The following is a 22,507-nucleotide window of genomic DNA, read 5'->3' on the forward strand; positions in this document are numbered from 1 at the left end:
ATCATTGCACCTGAACCTGCTTTCTAAATAAGCTCTTATTCCTGATGAAACAGGATGAAAAAAGTACAAAAAGCATGCATTATTCTTGGAGACAGTCAGCAGAGGTTCTAGTAAGCTGAATGTTACCATGTTTAAGTTAATGAAAGTGTTGATGTTCCATTTTAATAGAGGCTGAGGCCAGAATTATAGCAATCTAGTTATTACTGTAGTAAAATATATTGGATATAAGCGGTATTGAGTTTAGATCTCCTGATAAATATAGTCAGAGAGCTCTGCTTACCTTCAGACAGTGTTTGAAGGCTAGTGTGATCTCATACAACTCACAACTTGGAAAGATTGCTTTGCTTTGTTGTAGTTGTTCTCAACCATGCATACTCAAATGATGTAGTCCCAACAGATACGCTCACTTGAAGATTTCATTTACTGAAAACTTCAGCCTAATGTTTTATAAGGATATGGTTGGAAACTCTTGAGATCTTTTACCTAATGATGAACTAACAACAAATCAAAGTTCTACTTTTCTCCCATATGTTACTGTTTAACACTTTTGAAGCAATGGCCGTTCAAAGCTGTTGCTTCTTAACTAGACACTAGTTTCTGTACCTACTGTACAATGTTTATTCAGTGTTTGACTCAGGGGTACAAACTTGGGAAAAAAAAGTGTAACACTGATTTAAACCTCAACAAGAACTGCATGAAGTTTAAAAAACAAAAAAAAACAAAACAAAAAAAAAAAACCCACAAGACAAAAACAAACAAACAACAAAAAAAAAAAAACAAAAAAACAAGCAAACAACAAAAAAAAACAACCATAGAATACTCTATACTTTTTCTGTCCTTCTGTTAAGGAGTTATATTTCTTGATGTATTGCACTAATGCATTTTGTATTTTATAGTTTGAGCTCCAGACCTCCTGCCTCAACTCATACTCTATTCAGTTCCCCCACAGTATTCAGGAGTCTTTGCATTATGCAGCAATGTAAGCCATGGGGAAATCTCTGACCACTAACACTAGTTGTCCAAGCCATTTGGCACCAGAAATCAGATGTAGTACTACAGCTCTGTGAGAACAAATTTCTCTTTGGATGGTCTTCATTATGTTAGTGTTGCTACCTGCTGCCTGGCTGTTCTCCACATTGTCCACCCGACAGGACCTTTTCCTACACATCCTATCTAGGAGTGCAAAGGGGGATTTCTGCAGTGGCAGAAACCTTAAGAGGTTTTAAGGCCACTAGTTCTACCTCTCCTTTACTAGACATGTGATGCAAAGATATCTTAAATGATGTAAATTTGTATGCTTAAAGAAGTTTTCAGAACAATCGTCTTTGATTTTTTTTTTTTCATGTATGCATCTATAGGCAACTGTAATTGTAGTATTTCTCTGTGCAAATTTCCAACTTCAGCACACTGAGTTTCACTAGCTTACAATACAAAGTGCTTTCTAATTTACCTGTTCCGTATTGTAAAACACAGTGAAGAGAGGTCAGATCTTTAAGCACTTGATCAAAAAGGGATTTCATAAAGTCATAAACAAATCTTAGCGTAGATTTCAATTTCCTGAACCAGCTTGTGGCATTTGAAAATAAGATGAATGAATAGATTTCAATCTGAGATGTCTAACAGATAAGGAGGCTGGATTGACTAAGTTTTTAGCTATAATGGTGTGAGAACAGACCAGAAGGGTGGCTAAGCTTAGCAGATGTTTGGTCTACCGAACCACAAACCTGGCCATCAAAGTAAAACCAAGCATTAGGTTAAACCTAGTCACTGCAATGGGTGCTGCAGTTTCAGATACTGACATGTCTCTGCCATCTCCGTAGAATGAAAACACAGAGGGATTTCGAAACAGACAGAACACTAAAGGCAAAACACTAAGAAGCTTCCAAATCATCATCACTAACAACTGTATATGCCTTCTGGAAGAGTGAAATGTAAAGACAGTAAGTTTAGATGTGTTTGTGGGCCTGACAGAATACATGGTCTGTCTGAAGAATGGAAAGTGCAGATCAGGTTCTGCTCTAGAGGATGAATTTTGAAATGAACAGGGCTGCAAATGAAAAGTAAGGCAGTGTGAATAGCTGGTGTCCATCCGTCCACAGGCATCCCTACAAGAGAGCATTTCATGCCTAACGTATTACTGCTTGTTATTCAGTACGCTAAATTAATACATAAAAGGAAGCAGCTCTACTCTTTGTGCTTGATAGAGAGGCAGCAATTATGTCCTAATAGTAGCAGTATTTTCTTTCTATTCCAAAGCTCACAGTACCTTATTTAAAGCCTGTTTTTTTTTTTTCACTCTAACGTTATTTTTTTTGTTTTCTAATGCATTTTGTTCTAATAAATTTTAGACTATGCTTTTAACTGAAAGCAGAAGATGTTTAGAACAGAAGGCATGGGTAGTGTGGTTTATTACATTTTTGTTTAGTGGAGCAGTTTCTCAACACAGAGGAGCAATTACTGTTATATGAAGATCCATAGGAAAAAGGAAAACTCTGTAGGGGAATTGCTGATCTCAGAGAATAATAGTGCTTTCTTATGATTGCATTTTGCAAGAAGCAACACCAAACCGAAGTTGTGGTTTTTAACTTGGCGGACTGGAAGCCAGGGTGAGCAGAGAGTGCTCAAAGCTCACAGGGAGCAACCTAGCATCTTTTGCAGTGCTCTCGAGGAGAATCAGTTCAACATAAGTATCACATAGTCAAATTCTCTTTCATGTTGCTCTTAATTTTCAGTAAAGGCAAAATCCTTTATTTCACCATGGTTAGGTGGTAGAGAGTTCCCTTAACATAGGGCTGTCTTTAATGAACCATAGCACTCTCACTTAATTATCCATTGCTATTTTTAATTTTTTTTAACTTTGATTTGTGTCCCGATTCCCAGTATGTAGGCAGAAGAGTCCCATTAAGAACAGTGGCTTACTATATCTTTAATCTTGGTTTATAGCCCTGCAGAGAGGCTTCATCTGTACACTACCAGCGAGGACTCCTTTCCAATATCTGTCTTAAATCTTCTGCAGCAAATCCAAATACCGTATTAATGAGAGAATATGTGCTTATTTAGTGTCCATGCGAAGACACCCACACCCCTTGGTGTACCCCCTTGGCAGTAAGAGTAGACTTGCTTTTTGAGCCCAAGTGATTTGTTAAACCAATGAAGCATTTTTAAGAAAGTCATTCATACCAAAAGCACTTTCAAAGCATGGTGCTGTTTAACCTCTGGATGTATTGATGTCAATTGTAAGACTGAAACTTTGGGGTTCAAAGGAGATCAGACTCCTTGTACTTGTGCCTTTGGGCTTCCCAGTGAGTCTGTGTGGTCAAATTAGATGTAAGTGAAACCCCTTCTTGTTGTTTTTGAAAGATGTGTTAAGAAACTAAATGTAATGCATTTTCATCATTTTCTGAAAGATCTTTTTCCTTTATTGAACATCTATTTTGTTTTAATTCTTTTGAATTTTTGGTTGTTTTTTTTTCCTAGAATAAAAAATGTAAAAAGGGAAAAGAAAAAAATTCCAGAAGGGTTCCAAGTAGAAGAGCTTTTGTCCAAAACACTCCTAACTCAGTGCTTCAGTCCTCTGGTTGAATCAATGTCCAGAGATGTAGGGTGCCAATGTCAAGCTGTTTCTTTCTGAAGCAAGTCACCAGTGTTGCTGCTTTTTATTTTGAGCCATGACTGTAATATGTGACAATTGGGTTTGTTTTTTGTTATGATTTTTAGTACTGTTCATTTGATGCATGGAACATTGGTCATGTCTGATGTAACATCATGCACTCTTCTGTTTGACTTGTTCATTATTTTTGTTGTTCTGACTGACATACAGGAGTATACTTGGGATCTTGATTTTGTGTGTTAAATTCTGGAGTTGTAAATTTGAATGTGATATACCTCACAGAACTACTAGTAAATATTTCAACAAAACAGTAAGCTAATATTACAGATGGGCAGTGAATTATCTCCCCAGCTATGTGGAGGCTGCAAATGCAGACTTAGGACCTAATCAGTGGTATTTGCTGTTCTTGCTGACTCTATTGTCCATAGTTGCTGCTTTCATGGTTAAATTGTTTCTCAAAGGAAATCAGCAGGCATTTAATCCATCACAACACAATTGGCAAATGCAACACATTTTTTTCACATTTGATTTACGAGGGGGACCAGAACTTTCTTTTGCTGGGCACAGGGCATCAGGGTGCTTCTGCTCAACTCAAGTTTCAGGCTGCTCTGAGGGGGCACACAAAAGTCTCTTCTCTCCTTTTTTGTTTTTGACAAGTCCAACAGAATAAAGTTAGAGCTGAAGGCAGTGATATTGTCTCTTATAGTGTCCTCCACACTCGATTGAACATAAATGGTAGCAAAATTGAGGGTAACTGGATTTGTTGGAGGGAGAAGATATTTGAATATCACTATTAAAAGGTGACGAGAAATTGTATCCTCTATTTTTAGACAATAATTTCTTTGTAAATAGCGTATTTGTACCTAGAAGTAGATAAAAATACAGTAAAAGAATTTGAAATATGCAGGAAGAAAATGTAATATTTCAAGAATCAAGTTGCTAACAAGTCTCTGTACCATAAATCTATCAAAGACTTCCCCTGTAAATAGCATGCTTTGCTCTGCCATAGGCTTTGAAGGCTTCAAATCCAATGGCATCAGAATTTTTAACGCTAAGTAAGGTCCTAACTTTTCATGCAAATGTGTGATAGCAGCATTATGTACCTAGGTGTGTATTGGCCTACGATTCCCAAAGCATGGTTTTTGAGAGCCCTGTCCTTGACTATATGCCTTAGGAGTGCATTTTCTCAAAGGGGAAATTGGCTGCCATCTGCACTCCTCCCAGCATCCTCTGCAGAGTTCGTGCTGCTGTGCATTTGGCAGTGACCTGCGTGACTGATGTTTAGAGATGCTGTCAGCACATCTGCAGATTTGTTGTTGGATTCTTCTTTGAATTGGCATTAGCAAGCCGGGGAGGACATTCTTCGACCCCAAATGTTGCATACAGAGATTGAGGAACACTGGAGTGTTTAAAAGCTCATTTCCTCATGCCTCTCCTAAATTTTTAAATATCTTCATAGAAGCTGGAAAACAGTTTCTTCCATAACAGTTTTTTTCCCCTCCTCCATCATTTATATAACTCTGGATTTTCCCCAGTCTTTCTATGATAGTGTTTATTTCCTTTTTGCACATTATGCAAACAAACCTCAAATTATATTGGCAGGGTTTTCCATAACTTTACAAGTTGTCCCAGTGTGCATAACAATGCTTCCTCCCCCCCCCACACCCCCACAAAAATGTCTATCAACTTCTCTCACTTTTTCAACAAAAAAACTCTCCAGAAAATATGTGAGGACTGAGCTTCACCAGTGAGCTGGTCAGTGAGTAGGGTGCTGCAAGGGATTGAGTTAATCCCTTGCCAGTCTCACCTTCTCCTTGTGTCTGGGTGATGCCATGGTGAGCCAGAGCAATTAGCATCCTCATCTTTTATTGTGTTCCTTAACAGCATATGTAGGGAGGATTTTGAACAGTCCCAAATTTGCTCTTCAGCTGGTGTTACTGGAAAGCAGGCTGCTGAAGACAGCTTCCACGAGCACTCTGCCAGCCACACATTTTGCAACTTGCAAATCGTAGTGCCCAGAGAGTAAAGTTTAACCAGAGAATGCATAAAAATTGAAGGTTTTCATTTTCTTTAGTTGGGATGATAAAAATTCAAAAAGCTCCAAGTGGGCAGAGTAAAACAGATGCTTGTAAAGTCTCACGCCTTTTAGTAGCAAAACAAATACAGATACAAAACAGTCCTTAAACTTCACCATGACATTGTTTCTTTAATGTGATTTAAAGTGGCTTAGGGTAAACAATACTGTAAGGTTTGTAGCCTGTCAGATGGCCAGAAAAGAAGGTAACTCTCATCTGAAACCCTACCTGATGATAATGGTAGTTTGAACTTCAGTCCAGCTGTGGCACAAAAAACAGCAGAACTGGTGGAGTCATGCAAGTCACCCAAAAATTTGTTGTATTCTAATGCTGTTACTTTTAAAATATATACTGTGAACAGGTTCAATGGTTCAATGTTTTGGGTTTTTTTTAGATCTTTTTATACCGTCTTTTTACAGCATAAGTAATTTTTTTAGAGATGGTTTTGTGTTCTATTTTTACAAATATTTTATGGACTTCTGTTAAATAATAGTGAAATATTGTTTGCCAATTTGAAATGTTCATCTATAAAATTAGTCCTGAGAATAAATCAATAAATCATACTGTTAAAACAGTCATCCTAATGCGCTAAACCTAACCAGTCATTTGACGTAGCTCTATTGCTGAATGATACCGAAGTTCTCCAGCTTCCAAATCTGTTACTCAAAAAAGATTTTCAAAATTTAAAATAATCGTACAGCACTTTAACAAAGTTGTAGTATACCAAGTAAAATAGTGATTCAACAGTGTGTATCAATGAGAAAATTTATTGGCTTAGCAATTAACCATGCATGCTTGAAAATGGAAGCATGGGATCACGATGGGGAAATAATATTCCGGTGAGCTAGATGACACGTGAGACTAACCTGAGACACCAACTTTGCAAATGTTTTAAAACTAGTTTGCTTGGCTGTTGTAATTCCTGTTATATTGCTTGTGTGTCTAAAAATATGCATGTATTTAACAATTTTGCCATAGTATTGCCATGGAATTTAATAAATATATTTTCTTACGCTCTTACATGTTTTGATATTCTTTGCTTGCATGTTTATTCTTAAATAAGAGTTAAATTCTGCACATGCTCCAGTGTAAACAGAGTTATTTTAACTTTGTGCCAGAATAAATAACCTCAGGATCTGGCAAGCACTGCCTTGGCTTCTTGATCAGTAGAGTAATGCAAGTACTCTCTGATCTGCTTCTAAGCACAGCTGAGGAAACTGCGATTGTTTAGACTGGAGGAGAGGAGGCTCAGGAGAGACCTTATTGCTCTCTGTAGCGATGTAGAAGTTGGCCTCTTCTCTGGTGTACTAGTGATTGATCTAAAGGGAATGGCCTTAAGACATGTCAAGGAGATTCAGATTGGATGCTAGGAAGAATCTCTGACAGAGGCTGGAATGAGCTACCCACAAAGATGGTTGAGTCACTGTCCTTGGAAGTGTTCAAGAAATGTTCAGATTTTGTACTAAGTGACATGGTTTAGTGGGAAATATTGGTTGCAGGTGAACATTTGGACTGGATGATCTTGCAAGTCTTTTCCAAACTTGGAGATTCTATGATTCTGTGATTTAACTACAGCACCTGGACCAATGAGTGACCCACTGGCTTAGTACTGTGCAGATAGACAAGTGCTATAACACAGCATACGATATATAAGTGTTGCAGACCAGCTATCCTGCTGATCTCTACCACTGCAGTGACCAGAGAGGAGCAGCCGAGAGTACAGGCCCTTGAAGACACAAGGTAGTCTCTGATCTCCCCATAATCAGCAGTAGTCCTTCTCTATTACTTGAAGCTCTGATGAGGCAGAAATCCCAGTAGTGCATCTTAACATGCATGTGGCAAGTCCTCTCATTGCAAGGATTCACCTCTAGGTGCGTGCTTGTTTCCTAGTTGCTAAGTGAATGCAGAAATCAGTTACTGACAGCACCTTTTTGTGCTGCATTTACAACATACATTACTATGGAAAAAAATACCTCAAGCAAGTTGTGATCTGGAACTTTTCATTCTGAGTGCATTTGATAACTGGGAACCATTAGTACAGGCACTTTTTTAATTATTAAAAATAAAAAATTAAAAAAAAAATTAAAATCATATACCCAAAAGGAGTGTGAGGTTCAAGTTATGTTAGGGTGTTAGGGCCTTCTGAACAATTTAAGTTGTAACAGTAGCCTGACCAAGTTCTAAGGTTGGGTAGTGATGAGGATTGGGATTTTCTGTTCCTCACCATGAGTACATGGGCGCAGAGAGGGCTTTATGCTGCCAGTGTTTTCTGGCCTCATATCTGCATGCATCATTTTCTGCTGCCTAACTTTATTTTCTCTGGTCTGTCAGTGCTATCTGCTTCTAACACATCACTGCCTGTAGCATTTGCATCCAGTGTTTCCCTGCATTTCCTGTTGCATTACATGAATAAAGGTTGCAGCATCCCTGTGTGTGTGCCACTTGCTAGTTCTAAAAAAAGCAGTATTGTGGTAGTTCAAATGAAACCTTGATAATTGGCTATTTCATTTTTGAATTCTGCTTTGTTGGTGCCAACTTCAAAAGGTGTATTGAGGTCAAAAAAAATGGAAGCAAAATGAATAGTGAAGAAAATATTAAATTTTCTCACTGTATCTTCAAAAAATAGGAAAAGTGAGGGAAAATCTAATGTCCACAAAAAGTTATCACAAAAGCTGCTGCTGTTGCCACTGAAAACTACTTGCAAATCTGCAAAAAAAAAAAAAAAAAAAAAAAAAAAAGGGTGGAAAGCCGCTGAGTTGTGAGCCAGCCTTAAGTTCTGTTGTCCCTTTTCTTCCACCCAGTCACAGTTTTTGTGGCTGTCTGCCCCACGGTGACCTTCACAACGTCCCCACTCCCACTCCTGGCGTCTCGCCGTCACGTGTGGTGCAGGAAAATGCAACCGGTGGGGCTGGTGCAGGGAGAACAGCATTGGTGTTCCCTTAGAGAGGAAGACTGAAGGAAGCTTAAAAAAGACAGGGGGAGGAGAGGAACAACGTCGTCTTTGTCCTGCACACAATAAACAAAGAATAATGCTCTGACAGTGAGGGAAAATTCAAGAGAAACGGGGACACTCAGCCCACAGTGCTGCCTGGCAGTCTCCGTAGCGGGCGATTTGGAGCTGGCAGAACAGAAGGGGCAAAAAGGGGACTGAAGAGGTGATATTTTTGTTATTTTGCAGATAGATCCCGTCCAGTCTCAGCTCCTAACAACACGGTCCGCGCAGAGTCCTCACCGGGCTGTGCAGGAGCACTGCTGAGGGCTTTTGATGCCCACAGCCTGGTGAGGCTGCAGGATGCAGCAGGCCCCGGTGCTGCTGGCACTTGTTGAGCCCAGGTATAGAAGTCTCAGCCCCACTGTGGGGACAAAGACCCACTTTGCGCCACACCATGGAAAAGAACAGAGCAAGTGGGAGAGCCGCCCCCTCCACAGTAAACTTCTAAAACCAGAAGTGACTCACTGTTGAGATGGGATTGCTGCTCTCTGTGAGTAGAATTCGGCAATGTTTTGGCCTCTGCTTTAAAAGGTTTTCCCAGAAGCAGAACCTGTGTGATGAAAATTCAGCAGGCTCTTCTGGCAAGATAATGCACCGGGTCCCAGGACAACCACCTCCAGCAACCTCCTCCTGATCACCTCCTGGCTCCCCAGAGACAAGTTTAGAAACTGGGATAAAGAAGAGTCCCTGGTCTTCTTTACTTTTTGCTGCCAAAAACACACTGCTGCCAACATAAGGCTTTGCCTACAGTAGGCATCACCGCTAGGTCTGGCTTCAGTTTCCTCTGCCATCGCTTTTCATTTCATCTTTTTTTGTTTTACATTTTTCCTTATTTTGCCCTAGGATGACCCAAGCAGACCTACCTGCCAGTACCCCAGCAGCTGGTCCTTGCAGAGTTGGCCTGAGATGAGTTTAAACCAGGCCCTCTGCCTTTGGCAGGGCATTAGGCAGGCAAGCAGCAGCTCCCAAAAACATGGCCTCTGCCCCACTGGGGATCTTTCTCTTGGGATAACACCATCTACTTTTTTCCTGACTGTCCCCTGGATTCCGCAGCTCAGCACAGAGCCTGCCTCATCCCACCCAATGCTTGCAGCAAGAGTGTCTTTCAGGATGAACATGGAAAACTAAGAAGAAAACCAAGACCTGAGATTAGGTTTAGGAAGAGGATTTCACTCAAAGAGGCAGAAAGACCCAGTAATGCTAGCTGCATTTCAATGGCCTCTTTTTAGCAGTTTTAATCTTTTTTCTGTAGTTTACTTAACTGCATGCTCCCTGTTGACCTGCTGCAAACAATGTGGAGCACCATGGACACCGGTTTCCCTGCCAGCCCAGCAGGTCCTTGCAGGAGGACCTTGCAGGAGGGAACAGCAATGGCCCAGGTAGAGATTTCATCCCTGGATTTTGTTCCTGCTGTCCCCTAGATCCACCTCTGCAGTGAGAACTTGAAATGCAATGCAGAACAGTGATAAAACCCACCAAACAGCAGCACACCAGTCCCACGGACTTTGGGAGTTACAGTGCATGTGAAAAAGCCCCAGATTCAGAAGCCTGGTTTTTGGCTTGTAGAAAGTCAGTACTAGGGAATGGTGACCACAGGTTGGGCAGTCTCTCTCCTCCATAGCACATATATATATGAGACCTGACTGTCAATGGCTGATCGTGCTGCAGTTATGCCAAGCTTCTGATACATACTGGATGATATGTAATGTGGTTAACAAATGGCTTCAGTGAGTGAGCAGCACACCTGGGCCAGATCCTAGGAGAACAGGACAAAGTACACTGCCATGCACTGTCCACACCTCCCCAGTCCAGACATCTCCAATCCACTGCCCACATGTCTCATGCAGCCCAACTTACAGCAAAAAGTTGTGTGCATTTTGGTTCATTGGCTGAACACAGTCCTGTAAGCAGCAGAAAATACACTGCTATGCTTCCCCTTTTTGATAAAGGAATTTGAGAACATGCTTCAAGATTGCTGGAAAAAAATCCTCATTTTTTGGTCTGCTTGCAACTCCATCTTCAGTCAGCATAAATACATGACCTGGGAATCTTCAAATGGAGTGCAAAGAGTTGTGATCAGATACTCAACTAAAAAATCCGACCAGGCCTCTTTCATAAGCCTCATCTTACAGAGAAGAACATCCCTCCCTTCACAGTTACACTTTATTCATGTCATCACTTTCTGGTAGTGTGTACATTTGTGACCAACTATTTTCAAGGATGATGCTTGGGAATAGTAAAATTTCATCAAAAATATCTGATAAAAGTCTGAGAGCTCACTAAGATCTGCAGGCACTGCCATGGAACCAGGGATTGATGCATTAACTTCACAAAAACAGGGCAACATATCCCACTAGTTCTGTGTTTTTGTTGTTTGTTTTTTTTTTTAAATAAAAGGCATGAAAGATTAAATGTTTAATTTCTTGTATACATAATACATATATATTTTATGAGGGCTGCTCTGAAAGTAACGCCTCCTGTTTAATAATATTGGCCCATGATGTCAGAAGTATCAGAATCAGTGCCATATCAGTGTTACGGCAGCAGTGGCTAAACTTTCCCACCAGTATTTCATTACATGTTGTTGCCATGTGACAGATGGCAGCAGAGGGGCAGATAGAATGGCATCTGACATGGAAGTGTGTCTGACACAAAGGTGTGTCGTTGAGTTCCTCCATGTGAAAAAAATGGCACCACTGACATTCAGTGAAGCCTGTGTATCATTTATGGAGATCAGTCAGTGGACATAAGCACAGTGAGGCAGTGGATGGTGCATTTCAGCAGTGGCGTCAGCAACAGTGGGTCAACTCTGCCAGTACAGATTTTTATGTGTGACATGCAGGTTCTTGTTCATCCCTAGCAAAAGTGCATAGCTAATGATGGTGACTGTTGCAAAATAGTGCTTTGTAGCTGAGAGTTTGCTCTATCAAACATTCTTATTGTGTATGCCTTATCAATTGCAGTTTCCGCGGAAATAAATAGAAGGCATTACTTTCAGAGCAACTTTTGTTCATGCAGCCTGTGATGATTTCTCTTCACTCAGTGTGGTCCAGGCCAGCAAAGAGGTTGGAGTCCATGCCCCAGGTACCGAGTCCCCATGCCAGGTCAGATGTTCCCATGGTCCTGCCGCCTGCTTTATGCTCAGCCCACTGAGCAGAAGCTCCTGTTCCCAAATCAAGCCTGGGAGAATCGCCAAACTTCACCAAGGAGACTGCAAATGTGTGAGCAGGGATGCTCCCCACCTGGAAGCTTTTCAGACACTCTATAAGAGAACTCAGAAAGGATCTTTTTTTTCTTAAGAGGAACCAAACATCACAGCATCTGTGCTATCTGCACCCTCACACACACTCCTCGTGATGCTGCACAGCTGTATTGCCCATGCTTTGCTCTCTGCTGTGGTGGGGTGCTGCTGCTAGTGCCATATTCCCATGCAGTGATACATGCAGTTGAAAAGAGGCATTTAGAGAGTTGTAGTTTGCTGCTTTTCCTTCCCCACAACACCAGAAATATTTCCTACCCACTCCCCCTTCTCACTTTTTAAGAGCAGCTTTTGTTCTGACAAGCGCTGCCTTGTACCTAGCATTCTATACCTGCAACAAATTATCTCAAAATGGACGCCTCACACGCCAGATGTCTGCCTTGGAGCTGCTCTCCTATGGCAAAAGTGAAAAGGGATTGAGGGGCACACGTGGCAGAGCAGAGTGATGCTGTCAACACACCATTCTCCAGGACAGGGGGTGTGGCCAAATCTTGCTGCCCTTTGCCAGGATGGTCAGGTCACTGCTGCTTGGGAAAACCCCAATGCACATAAAACACAGCTCTTTCCTCTCCAGCGGCTGGCAAGCCTGCTGTCTCCACAGATTTTCCTTTTCACTCAATTTCAAATTTCTCTTTTAAATCCTATTGCATCAAATTCCTTTTACTTTCAGTTTAAAGACGTCCTGTCATACACTTCGGTGACACTTAGTTCGTGCATTATCCTGATTTTTGCTGACCATATACAGGCTTCTGTTTCCCTGTGGGGATCCTCAAATGTGAAAACCTTTGTTCCTTCTGGGCGGAAAGCTGTGTGTGCCCCTCTGCCATCCGCCTATTTCCTCTGCAGTTTTTCTGCAGTGTGTTTTGAACAGGGGAACACAGGTGAATATGCTAATTATGAATTATATGTTTTAGCAATCAGAGTCTCTGTTTCAGCATGCAGAATGACTGGGGTCTCCTGGGCAGCTATTCCACACACTCAGATCTAGAACCAACTACTATTTGTTCTCTCCATTCTGCAGCTCAGCTGCTCAAGGACAGGTTTATATGGGACAAGTCTCAGGAACATTACAAGGAGTATCTTGGGCACAGTAAAAAGCAGCCAAAAGACCTGGCTGCCCGTTGCCCTCGCCACATTGCATCATTTCAACACAGTACAACTAAGAGGAGCCAGCAGGGAACTTCGTGCATCTCTCATACCTCTGCCCCCTGACATCTTGGGGCTCCTCTTCAGCTAAAGAGTTAAGAGAACCCAAAATTTCTGAACTATGAAATTTTGGAATGTTTCCTTACTGTCTCGACAGCACTCAGTTGGCCTTCTTAAATTACAGTTTGGCAATCAAGGTTGCACAAGTGTTGGTCCAGTGCCTAGAAATTATTTTATTTTAAGAGGATTGTGACCTACTGAGGTCTCTTGCAGATTCCTTTTTGTCATTTTTTAGGATCAAAAATTATGCTTCAAAACAAGACAGCAGGAAGAGTTTGATCTTTTTTCTCCTAAACTTTTAATCTGGATAGGCAGAAAAACTTCATAATGTACAATTTTAAGCTGTCAAAATTTACAAAACAAAACAGAACAAAAAAAGATTTCAAGCTGATTATAGTTCACAAATATCCCCAACAAAAACTGTATAATATCGATCCTTCTGTATAACCAACTGAAACCACAGGTCACTTTGCTGTTTTTTTGGAAAGTGTGCAAAGAGCTAAATGTATAGTACACTTAAATGTTAAAAGTTATACCACATAAGCAGGTCTGCTGCTGCTATAAAAAATATCAAAGTATAAAATTACTTCTACAAAATCGGTCCATTGATTTTTGTTGCTTGTAGTAAAAAAAGTAGACTTTAAGAACTTTCTCCTCAACAAACAACAATATTTTTAACCAACTACTGCAGGCATTATTTACAGAGGTGAAACATAATTTAGCTAAATCAGAGAGCAATAAGAACTACTTATACAGACACATACATTTGAATGCATAGATACATTTCTGCTTGTGTTTCTGTTGCACAACATAGTTGTTGTACCACTGCAAGATGGAATGAATGCAGGTGTTTAATGACTGCTCTTTTTGACATAAAAAAGACACCTACGGACCACAACACAGCCACTGAGCTACTTACAACATCACAGAATTCTTTGCTGTTTGCACCAACACACGATCTTTAGCACTCACTAGACACGCAGGGGGAAAAGGGATGGCTCCTATACAAAATATTCAGTTTGGTCTGGTCTGCTGAGGAAAGGAGAGGGAAAATGTTTTTTAGGGTATCCCCTTTGGCTCTGTCATCTTCCCGGATGGCAACTGTGGTCCAGCTGTGGAGGGCTGCAGCAAGATGGCTTTCAGCTGCACACACAAGCACAGGACGGGTCCTCACCACCCGGGCTCTTCTCTTGTCACTTAGTCCCACAGGTGTTGATGTTCTTCCCATCGGCTGCATCCTCCACCAGAGAGATATGATAGTCAGTTGACAGTGTGAGGTGTGAGATGCAGCCCACCAGCCCCCGCAGGTACTGCCTGTTGGTGTGCAGGGCTATCTCCTTCATGCCTCCTGTGGGAAAGAGGTGAATTTTAATATATGTATTCTGTTTTTAGAACTAGCTTTGGACAGTCGAAGGGGATAAACAGAAGAGAGTGAAATAGGATTCTGATTATTGCAGAAACTGTAGCACTAGTTAGCTCTGAGAAAGCTTGGTGCCTAGGCTCCCAGTAACACAGTGTTTTTCCCTTAATTATCTCCTGGTGTACTGCAGTGTAACCTTTGGTGCTTATCCCCTCTCCTACAGCAGTATTCCCTGGTGAGGTCTCCCCCAGAAGCCAGAGGAGGACCAAAGGCCAAGGCATGGAGCCTTCACCTTATGGAAAATGGGACTAGGATGCATTGGCTTGCGGCTGTCCTCACAAGCAGGAAAACACAGCCATGTGCTGAACACAAATGATGATCACTCACCTACATAGAGATCTCCATTGATGTTTAGCTGCCTCATTTTTCCAGGGGATTTACCAGTCCTGGCTCCATAATCGTCCACAGTTACCTTGCCAGACTGCCCATCTCTGAAATGCAAAGCAAGCAGCTCTCATGTATCCAGCTTACATCCAAGCAGGGGGAGCAGCAGCATCTCCTCCATCCAGGAGGCCAGGACAACCCAAATTCTGAACTCAACATCCATCCACAAGGGAGTGGATTCTGGGTGCCCCACAGGTAGCATTGGGCTGCATCGATCCTGACCCTTTGGGATTATGTTTTCCATGGACATGCAATTACGGGGACACATTTCTAGGGGAAAAACAGACTGGAGAAGTTAATTGCACAGCTCAGGAGGAGGGGAGAATGGACATGTGCTGACAGGCATTTTAAAATCAGATACATAAAACTAAACTGCAGAAGCTTAGACAAGAAGAAGGGGAAATGATAATCCAAGATATTTTTGGAAGGCCCATTACATACTCAAAAGACTTCTTTCTTGCTTGAGCTCTTAGGCTGCTTCCATCTTACAGACGGTCAGTAACCTGACCGACAGAGGAGCCACTTGGGAGGCCTTACTCCTCACTTTGGTAACAAAATATACTAACATTGTTCTGTGACTTCCACGGAGCCGACATCTCATGAGGCGAGAGATGTGTGCTTTTTCTGCTGGGCCTGATGGCTTCCCATGAGGTAATGAGCTATAAATACGAGTTATATATACACTGTGAGATGTCTGCGCCTCCCTCAGACAGAAAAAGTAGGCATACATGGTCCGTGCTCCAGACATTGTGCCAGCCCACAAAGAGCTCACTGGGGAATTTCAAAATGCAGACATGAAAGAGAGATGCAAGAAACCCATATGGCATGAGCTGAAGAGAGAGCCTGTCACCACTGGGGAGCAGACTGCCTGAGGCTGTGCTGGTCTCGGAGCTGGCACTGCCACCTCTTGTACAAAGATCTCCACGTATGCCCTTCTGCTACAGCCAAACTGCTCACAGCTTAGCTAAGAAGTGTTGAGAGAGCACAGGGTGCAGTGGCTCACACCCAGATGGCAGCCCCATGGCAGGAAGTCTCCCAGGGCCTCTGTGGCAGCACGCAGCCACTCACCTAACAGCCTTGACCCGGTGCCATCGGCCATCGCCGAAGGAGCCATTCACCACTATGGAAGCAACGCCACTGCCTAAGTTGTAGCTGAAATGAAAAAAAAAACAAAATGTAAAACGTTACTGCTTCCTCCACGAGGACTGGCTTCCTGTCATTATGACAGAATACCCTTGCTCTGTGCCTCATGCACCTGCTCAGCTCCCAGAGCCTCCTTCCTTAGATTTTGGAGTGTGTCAGTAGCTTCCTTCAAACGCCAGGAGAGATGTAGTTTTTTTGCAAAGTCAAGATCATAGAATAATATAAAAAATTTGCTCCTAACCTGTCTCAGATGAGAGAGGATACCAACACCAGCAGCCCAGGAGGCAAGGAGAGGGCTTCTGCATGGCAGCTCCTCTGAGCACCAGGAGGCTGCAATGGTCAGTGATCTACAGAACTTTGGCCTAAGAGCAGAGATGAATGGGAGGATGCACACGTGGCTGATAAACTATTACCATACAATAAAACATGCAGCTTACAGCAGGCTCACAAATCATCTGAATTATAGGGAAGGTTGAGTCCTGTCATGCTAGAAAAGGTGAAGCCTACTGATGTAAAGGTAGAGATGCTAATGAACTTCTCTGTTTCACTTGCAGCTCTGAGTATTTCTTTGCATTTGCTGCTAGTGAAATTACTCAGCAGATATTGCCATCATATTTACACTTAAAGCATCTTAATTTCTCAGCTCCAAATACCTAAACCTACTTTCATGTACGGAGGTGATGATGCAGCACTGAGCGGGTGTTCTGCTGCCTGAATAGTCTGACCCCCAGCTGCTGATCAATGGCCTTCTGCCTGTATTGACTCGGGAGGCTAAAGCCAACATCATTAAATATTCAGATAAGATTGATCCTGGAACGAAGTTCAAGGCCAGAGTTAAGCACTTGAGAAAAGAGTATTATGCCAAGCACTGCCCACAGCAAAGCAGTCAACCTAAATTTGACTACTCACAAAGACTTGAGTGTGTCTCAAGCAAGTATCTCCTCTCATCCTGCAGACAGAGGAGGAGTGCTGCAGGAAGATACAGCTGTTGCTAAGCTCAGCTTTATAACTCAGTGTTATACTCTTAGTTACAAAATGAGATTCATATCCCTGATGAACAGAGATTCTCTGAAACAGAGGTATAACCTACTGAAACACAGAAGAACAGAGAGAGTTTACAGCACTGAACAGGGAACCCATCCCTTTTGGGTGGGGAAAAAAAAAGATTATTTGAATTTCAAACCAGAACACAGATATCTAACTTTGTGCTTTCTTACCGAATGAAGCCTATGATTTTCTTCTGACCTAATCTGTCATGAGCTGCTCTTTTCAAGAGTAGAATGAGGCTTACTTGCTGTGAAAGATGATACATTTTTTATACATTTGTCCTCTCATCATCTCCAGTGCTCACTTTAATTATGCAGTGATGGTTTGCGTGAATTTCAATCTGAGATCTTAATTTTAATCTTTCCTAAATGTATAAGTACAGTTGTCTCAGTAAAACAAAACAAAACAATAGCTTCAGTGTAAAACCTTTGTGTTTCTTTACGCTGTGCTGAGAAAACAGGCATAACAGATCGGCCACTTACTAACCAGCATCTTGGAAAGACAGGCTCTCCCAAAGACATAAAATGCACCACTTCTGCAGATTCAATTCCTAATTTATTAAACAATGAGGTAGCTAAGAGTTATTAAATGGTTAACCACAGGAAACCACAAGATAATATCTTTAAATAAATTAATTTAAATAGAAATACGCATCTGTGTTTGTGTATCTGTGGTTGTGAAGAACAACCAGGGAAGTCAAGTAAAAGGTAGTTCCAAATTAGGTTAAATAGTTAACAAAATATTTGTAATTTAATCAACAGTCCTTCATAATAATCCATAACAACAATGAAATTTGTAGTTTTCTGTTTCAGTATTTGTCTTACACAATCTTAAAGTGGTTCACGTGGAATGATGCAGCTTTCAAAAGCAGGAGTCACAAAAAGCGCCATGCACAAACTTGCACTGAGTCTGCCTAAGTGTCTGTGGGGGAGAAAGTAATTCTGAAGAGCCAGCAGACATCTTCAGTCAATTCCCAGTACTCCCTGGTTTCAGCTTTTTGATGATAATATTACTCAATTCTTAAACAAGTGGTTTTGTCGGTATTGTCAGTTACAAAGAGTCTGATGAAGACTGAGTCTACTGTAAGCACAGGCACTAGCAAGGGTTTGTTTCTTTGACCTGTTTTGTTTGCAAGCCCTGCATCTTTCTACTTAATTGAAATAGCAAATACTTCAACAGATATGGGGGGGGAGTTACATTACTTTTACCACCACAGGATGACTTTCAATACTTAAAAGATGATGCTCTAAGAAAGGGTAGGAAGAGAGGAAGAATGACTGCTGTGAAGCTGGCCTAGACAAGAACTGGACTATCTTTGAACAAATCTTGAAATCTGAATTGTCCCACAGTGTACCAAAGGACAAGTGCGCTGGATATGCAGTGGAGATTCTTTTGAGCATGAAGTGCATTGTCTGCCAAAAAAAACAAGGAAGTGATAGTTTACCTGAATATTAATGCTCCTTCTTGAAGGCCAAGAGAAACGAAATCACTATTAGGTCGCATAGGACTGTCTCCTCTCCACATCAAAAGACCTTCCTTCATGGTGGTTTTAAACCTCATGAAAACGTTTGTTCTTGATCCTGATACCCTGTTTAATGTAAAATAAGAAAATAATAGTAAACATTGAATAGTACAGTCCTCTTTCAAACAGACCTAAAAGACAATACAGTATTCCTTCTTCACTGATCTTGCTCATTTCTGTTTAGTAACTTGCCCATGTAATGATTTATGAGACACTGTGGTTCACAGGCCCGTTTCCAACATTTTGGGGTGAAGGAATTGAGCTTGGTTCTCCAGAATCCCAAACACTAATTTATACTACACAAAGAAGAGAAAATACTTTCTGTCCCCACATCATGTGAGCTGCACTCTAACAAGCAAACTTTGAGAAGGTCTAATAAGTTTAGCAAACTGGTGGGTGAGAGGTACTGAGCTGCAAGTGAGAATATTTGGGAAGCCTCCCCCCAGCCAATGGCTGAAATACAGGCAAGTATTTGCTGAAATAAATTTTGCAGACTGAGCATCTTTTAGGGTAGAGAGCAGGAAAAAAAAAGGAAAAGGAAAAGGAAGAAAAGAAAGAAAGAAAGAAAGAAAGAAAGAAAAGGAAAGAAAGGAAAGGAAAGAAAGGAAGGAAAGGAAGGAAAGGAAGGAAAGGAAAGAAAGGAAAGGAAAGGAAAGGAAGGAAGGAAGGAAGGAAGGAAGGAAGGAAGGAAGGAAGGAAGGAAGGAAGGAAGGAAGGAAGGAAGGAAGGAAGGAAGGAAGGAAGGAAGGAAGGAAGGAAGGAAGGAAGGAAGGAAGGAAGGAAGGAAGGAAGGAAGGAAGGAAGGAAGGAAGGAAGGAAGGAAGGAAGGAAGGAAGGAAGGAAGGAAGGAAGGAAGGAAGGAAGGAAGGAAGGAAGGAAGGAAGGAAGGAAGGAAGGAAGAAGTTTAAGGATCTAAATTCTATCTAGAGTAAGAGTTTAAATCCTTTGTCTGTGGATGTGGGATCTTTATTATATGTCTGCTGTCTGTTCTTGGAAAGTGAAACCAGCCCTTCTCCATGTAAGACATATGCCATGAATATCACTTCTTTGAAGTTTGCAAGATCCTTAACTGTTACAGCAATTTGATTCATAAGCATATTAACAGAAAATATATTTTTTCCAAAAATTTAGAAATTGAGAAATGTAGCTTAAAATGCTCAGATAAATAACAACCTCCTATGTGAGTATTCCAATATTATAATAGTAAACAACCAGTATGATCACTTATGGTCACAGGAGATACATTACCTTTTCAGGATGTCTGGATTATCATATATGAGGTAACTACGACCAATGAATTGTGGGATTTCAATTGCTTCTGTAATGGCTGAAATGTATTAAAAATAAGATGCGTGTTAGCTGTCGAAAGGAAGGAACGAGAGACTGTTTTGTTGACTTACTTCCACATCAACAGGTGGCCCAGAACCCAGCTGAACTTGCTCACAATGGCTTCCAAAAAGGCACTGCTAGTTTCTATGTAAATGCAAGAGTAGTAGCTGACGCAGGTCAAAGTACTGACTTCATGCCAAGGGCCTAATGTATTACTCCACCATAAACATCACTGTAGGAAAAGATGAAGTACTGGGAAAATGTGGCAGTTTTTTTTTCACTCCCTGTTATGACATTCCTCCATGGTGGCCCTAGCACCTCTAACAGCAGCGCAGAAAAAGTATAGTTCTGGGAGGACATCCAAGCTGCCTTTCATCATTTTATGCCTCCTGAAAGCAAATGACACTATTCCAAAGGCTGCTGACAGAATGTACAAAGCCTCTCAACTGATGCAATCAGCATGCACAGCAGTGCTGTCTAGGAGGGGTGAGTATGTGTTGCTCACTGATGCTCCCACAACACCTCACCAGGGACAGCCCATAGCACAGCTGTGTTGTGCAGTCCCAGTCCTTGCTGCAAGGTCAGCATGCACCATAACCAGTGCTGGAGATGGAGCTTCCCATTGGGAAAACTTTGATTTGTGATGCAAATCCTTGAACATCCATGACACAGAGTGTGCGGCAAGTGTGAGCACTGCCTTGAGAAGACTTTATTTTGAGTGAGCAGCCTATAGCTAGCTGCTGAGTTCTCGTGACTGCCTGTCGCATAAATATAAAACAATTTCATAAAATCAATAAAATAGCTAACTTCATCCTATTTTCCTCTTGAGAACTAATCCCCTCAATCCATTCCTAATCCCATCCATATAAATTGCTCACTTTTCAGAGCATGGATGCACACTCTCTTTGTACAGAACTGAGTCTGACTGGGCTTTAAAAGTTCACTGTGACACAAAGCAATTGCTGTAGTCTGGCAGCCAACAACAGCAATAAAAAATTGAGCTCTTGGTTGCAAAGGGTGAGAATTTTAGGTAGTGACAAATGTCTGTTTCCATCCTTAGCGAAATCAGGAAAGCTGCCTAATGTGTCTAAAGAAACCGCTACAGCCTGCAGCCTGCCAGAACTGTTGGAAGACATGAGAAATGTGTTATGCACATTCAGATGCTGCCCACTTGGTCTTTCTGCACTGGACAGCCTCTGACCATGCTGGAAGACTGCAAAGGGTGTCAGGAGCCCTTCTCCCTCTACTCTATTCTGTGCTGGTCCTACCGCCTTGCTGCTTCTGCCTTCAGCAGGAGAAGGGGCTAGTGCCATGCACAGCCCTTGATCTCACTCGGGTTTCCTCTACAGAGTAAAGCCTTGTGGATGTTTATCTCTTCTTGCTCTTCACTATGCTCTTCTCCTGTTGCACAGTATGTAACTGCAGAAAAACATGTGAAGTTAAGCAGTACTTTGATTCATGCAAGATCTTTGCAAATGGAAGGGAGTAGGATGAACAAGATGTCATAACAAACACCTTCACTCCCAGCTCATCACTATGCTGTTGGTTGGCACCAGAGCTCTCAAGCAGGAGTGAAGTCTGAACAACTACAGCGCAGCATAAGGGAGCACCTAGAGCTGCAAAGCACCTGCTGTCTCTACTGCTTTGCAAATGCAGGGACCAGCTCTGCAGCCACCACACTGCACTCGGCAGGTGCTCTGGATACAGTTTCAAATGTCAACAGGACAAGGCTGAAGGAAGTACAGTATAATGCTAGAAAATGTTTTGGCTTATTGACAGAAAATTGCCAGACTTAATGGCAATCCGGCATTCAGCTTGCTAAAGCAGACACAGGCACATATTGACAAAGAAGTTTTCATATCATTTGCAGTACTTACTGTTGAGGCAGTAATTTCCACACTCTGCAGTGAGTAAGCAAAAAACAAAACAAAACAAAACAAAACAAGAACATTCTGGTTTTATTTTTCTATGGCATAATTTTCTCCCATTCAGTGGTCATCTACTTTCATGCCCACCTTTCGTGCACAGGCATGATACCCACTTCCCGTTTGCATATGCAAGTATAATCACCTATGAAGGCAGCACACATGAGTGTTTTACCTCAACTATACATATTTGCCTGCCAGTTCAAGACACATAAAGATGCAGTTAGATAGGACAAGCACCAAATTTCTCTGCTGTTTTCAAGTATTAGCAACTCCCCATGGCTTATGCAGGGATCAACTCTACACAGAGCATAGTGACAATTCACTGTTCTCTTCAATTTTGCAAGTATAAATAACTTTAATACTTATCACAGCTTGGACAGAAAATATAAATCGCAGTAATATCCCGGTAATGCTCTATTGAATTCTCAGTCAATGATCCACTACAGCATCCAACTTGCATCTCATATCAAAACCATTTGAGTTTTTCAAAGTATGTATATCACTATGGAGAAGGAGGCACAGTACCACACAAGCACTTTGTTTTTTCAGTGCCTGGAGTTACAGCAAGCAGGATAGAGTCTGCGCTGCCAGC

General features: G+C 41.6%; 1 protein-coding gene across 1 annotated transcript in view; it reads right to left on the reverse strand.

Moving 5' to 3' along the window:
• Positions 1-14,335: 14,335 nt before the first annotated feature.
• The window catches only part of EGFLAM (EGF like, fibronectin type III and laminin G domains), a gene marked incomplete at both ends in the record, with an annotated part of 54,583 nt that continues 46,411 nt past the window's right edge, over positions 14,336-22,507 (reverse strand). Inside the window, 6 exons of the mRNA XM_079548313.1 lie at positions 14,336-14,490; positions 14,890-14,993; positions 16,015-16,098; positions 18,581-18,724; positions 19,907-19,985; positions 21,865-21,888. Of these exons, the coding sequence (XP_079404439.1) occupies positions 14,336-14,490; positions 14,890-14,993; positions 16,015-16,098; positions 18,581-18,724; positions 19,907-19,985; positions 21,865-21,888 (590 nt within the window). The remainder of the gene's footprint in view (positions 14,491-14,889; positions 14,994-16,014; positions 16,099-18,580; positions 18,725-19,906; positions 19,986-21,864; positions 21,889-22,507) is intronic.

This window comes from Tetrao urogallus, assembly GCF_951394365.1.
Source record: "Tetrao urogallus genome assembly, chromosome: Z".
Lineage (NCBI taxonomy): Eukaryota > Metazoa > Chordata > Aves > Galliformes > Phasianidae > Tetrao > Tetrao urogallus.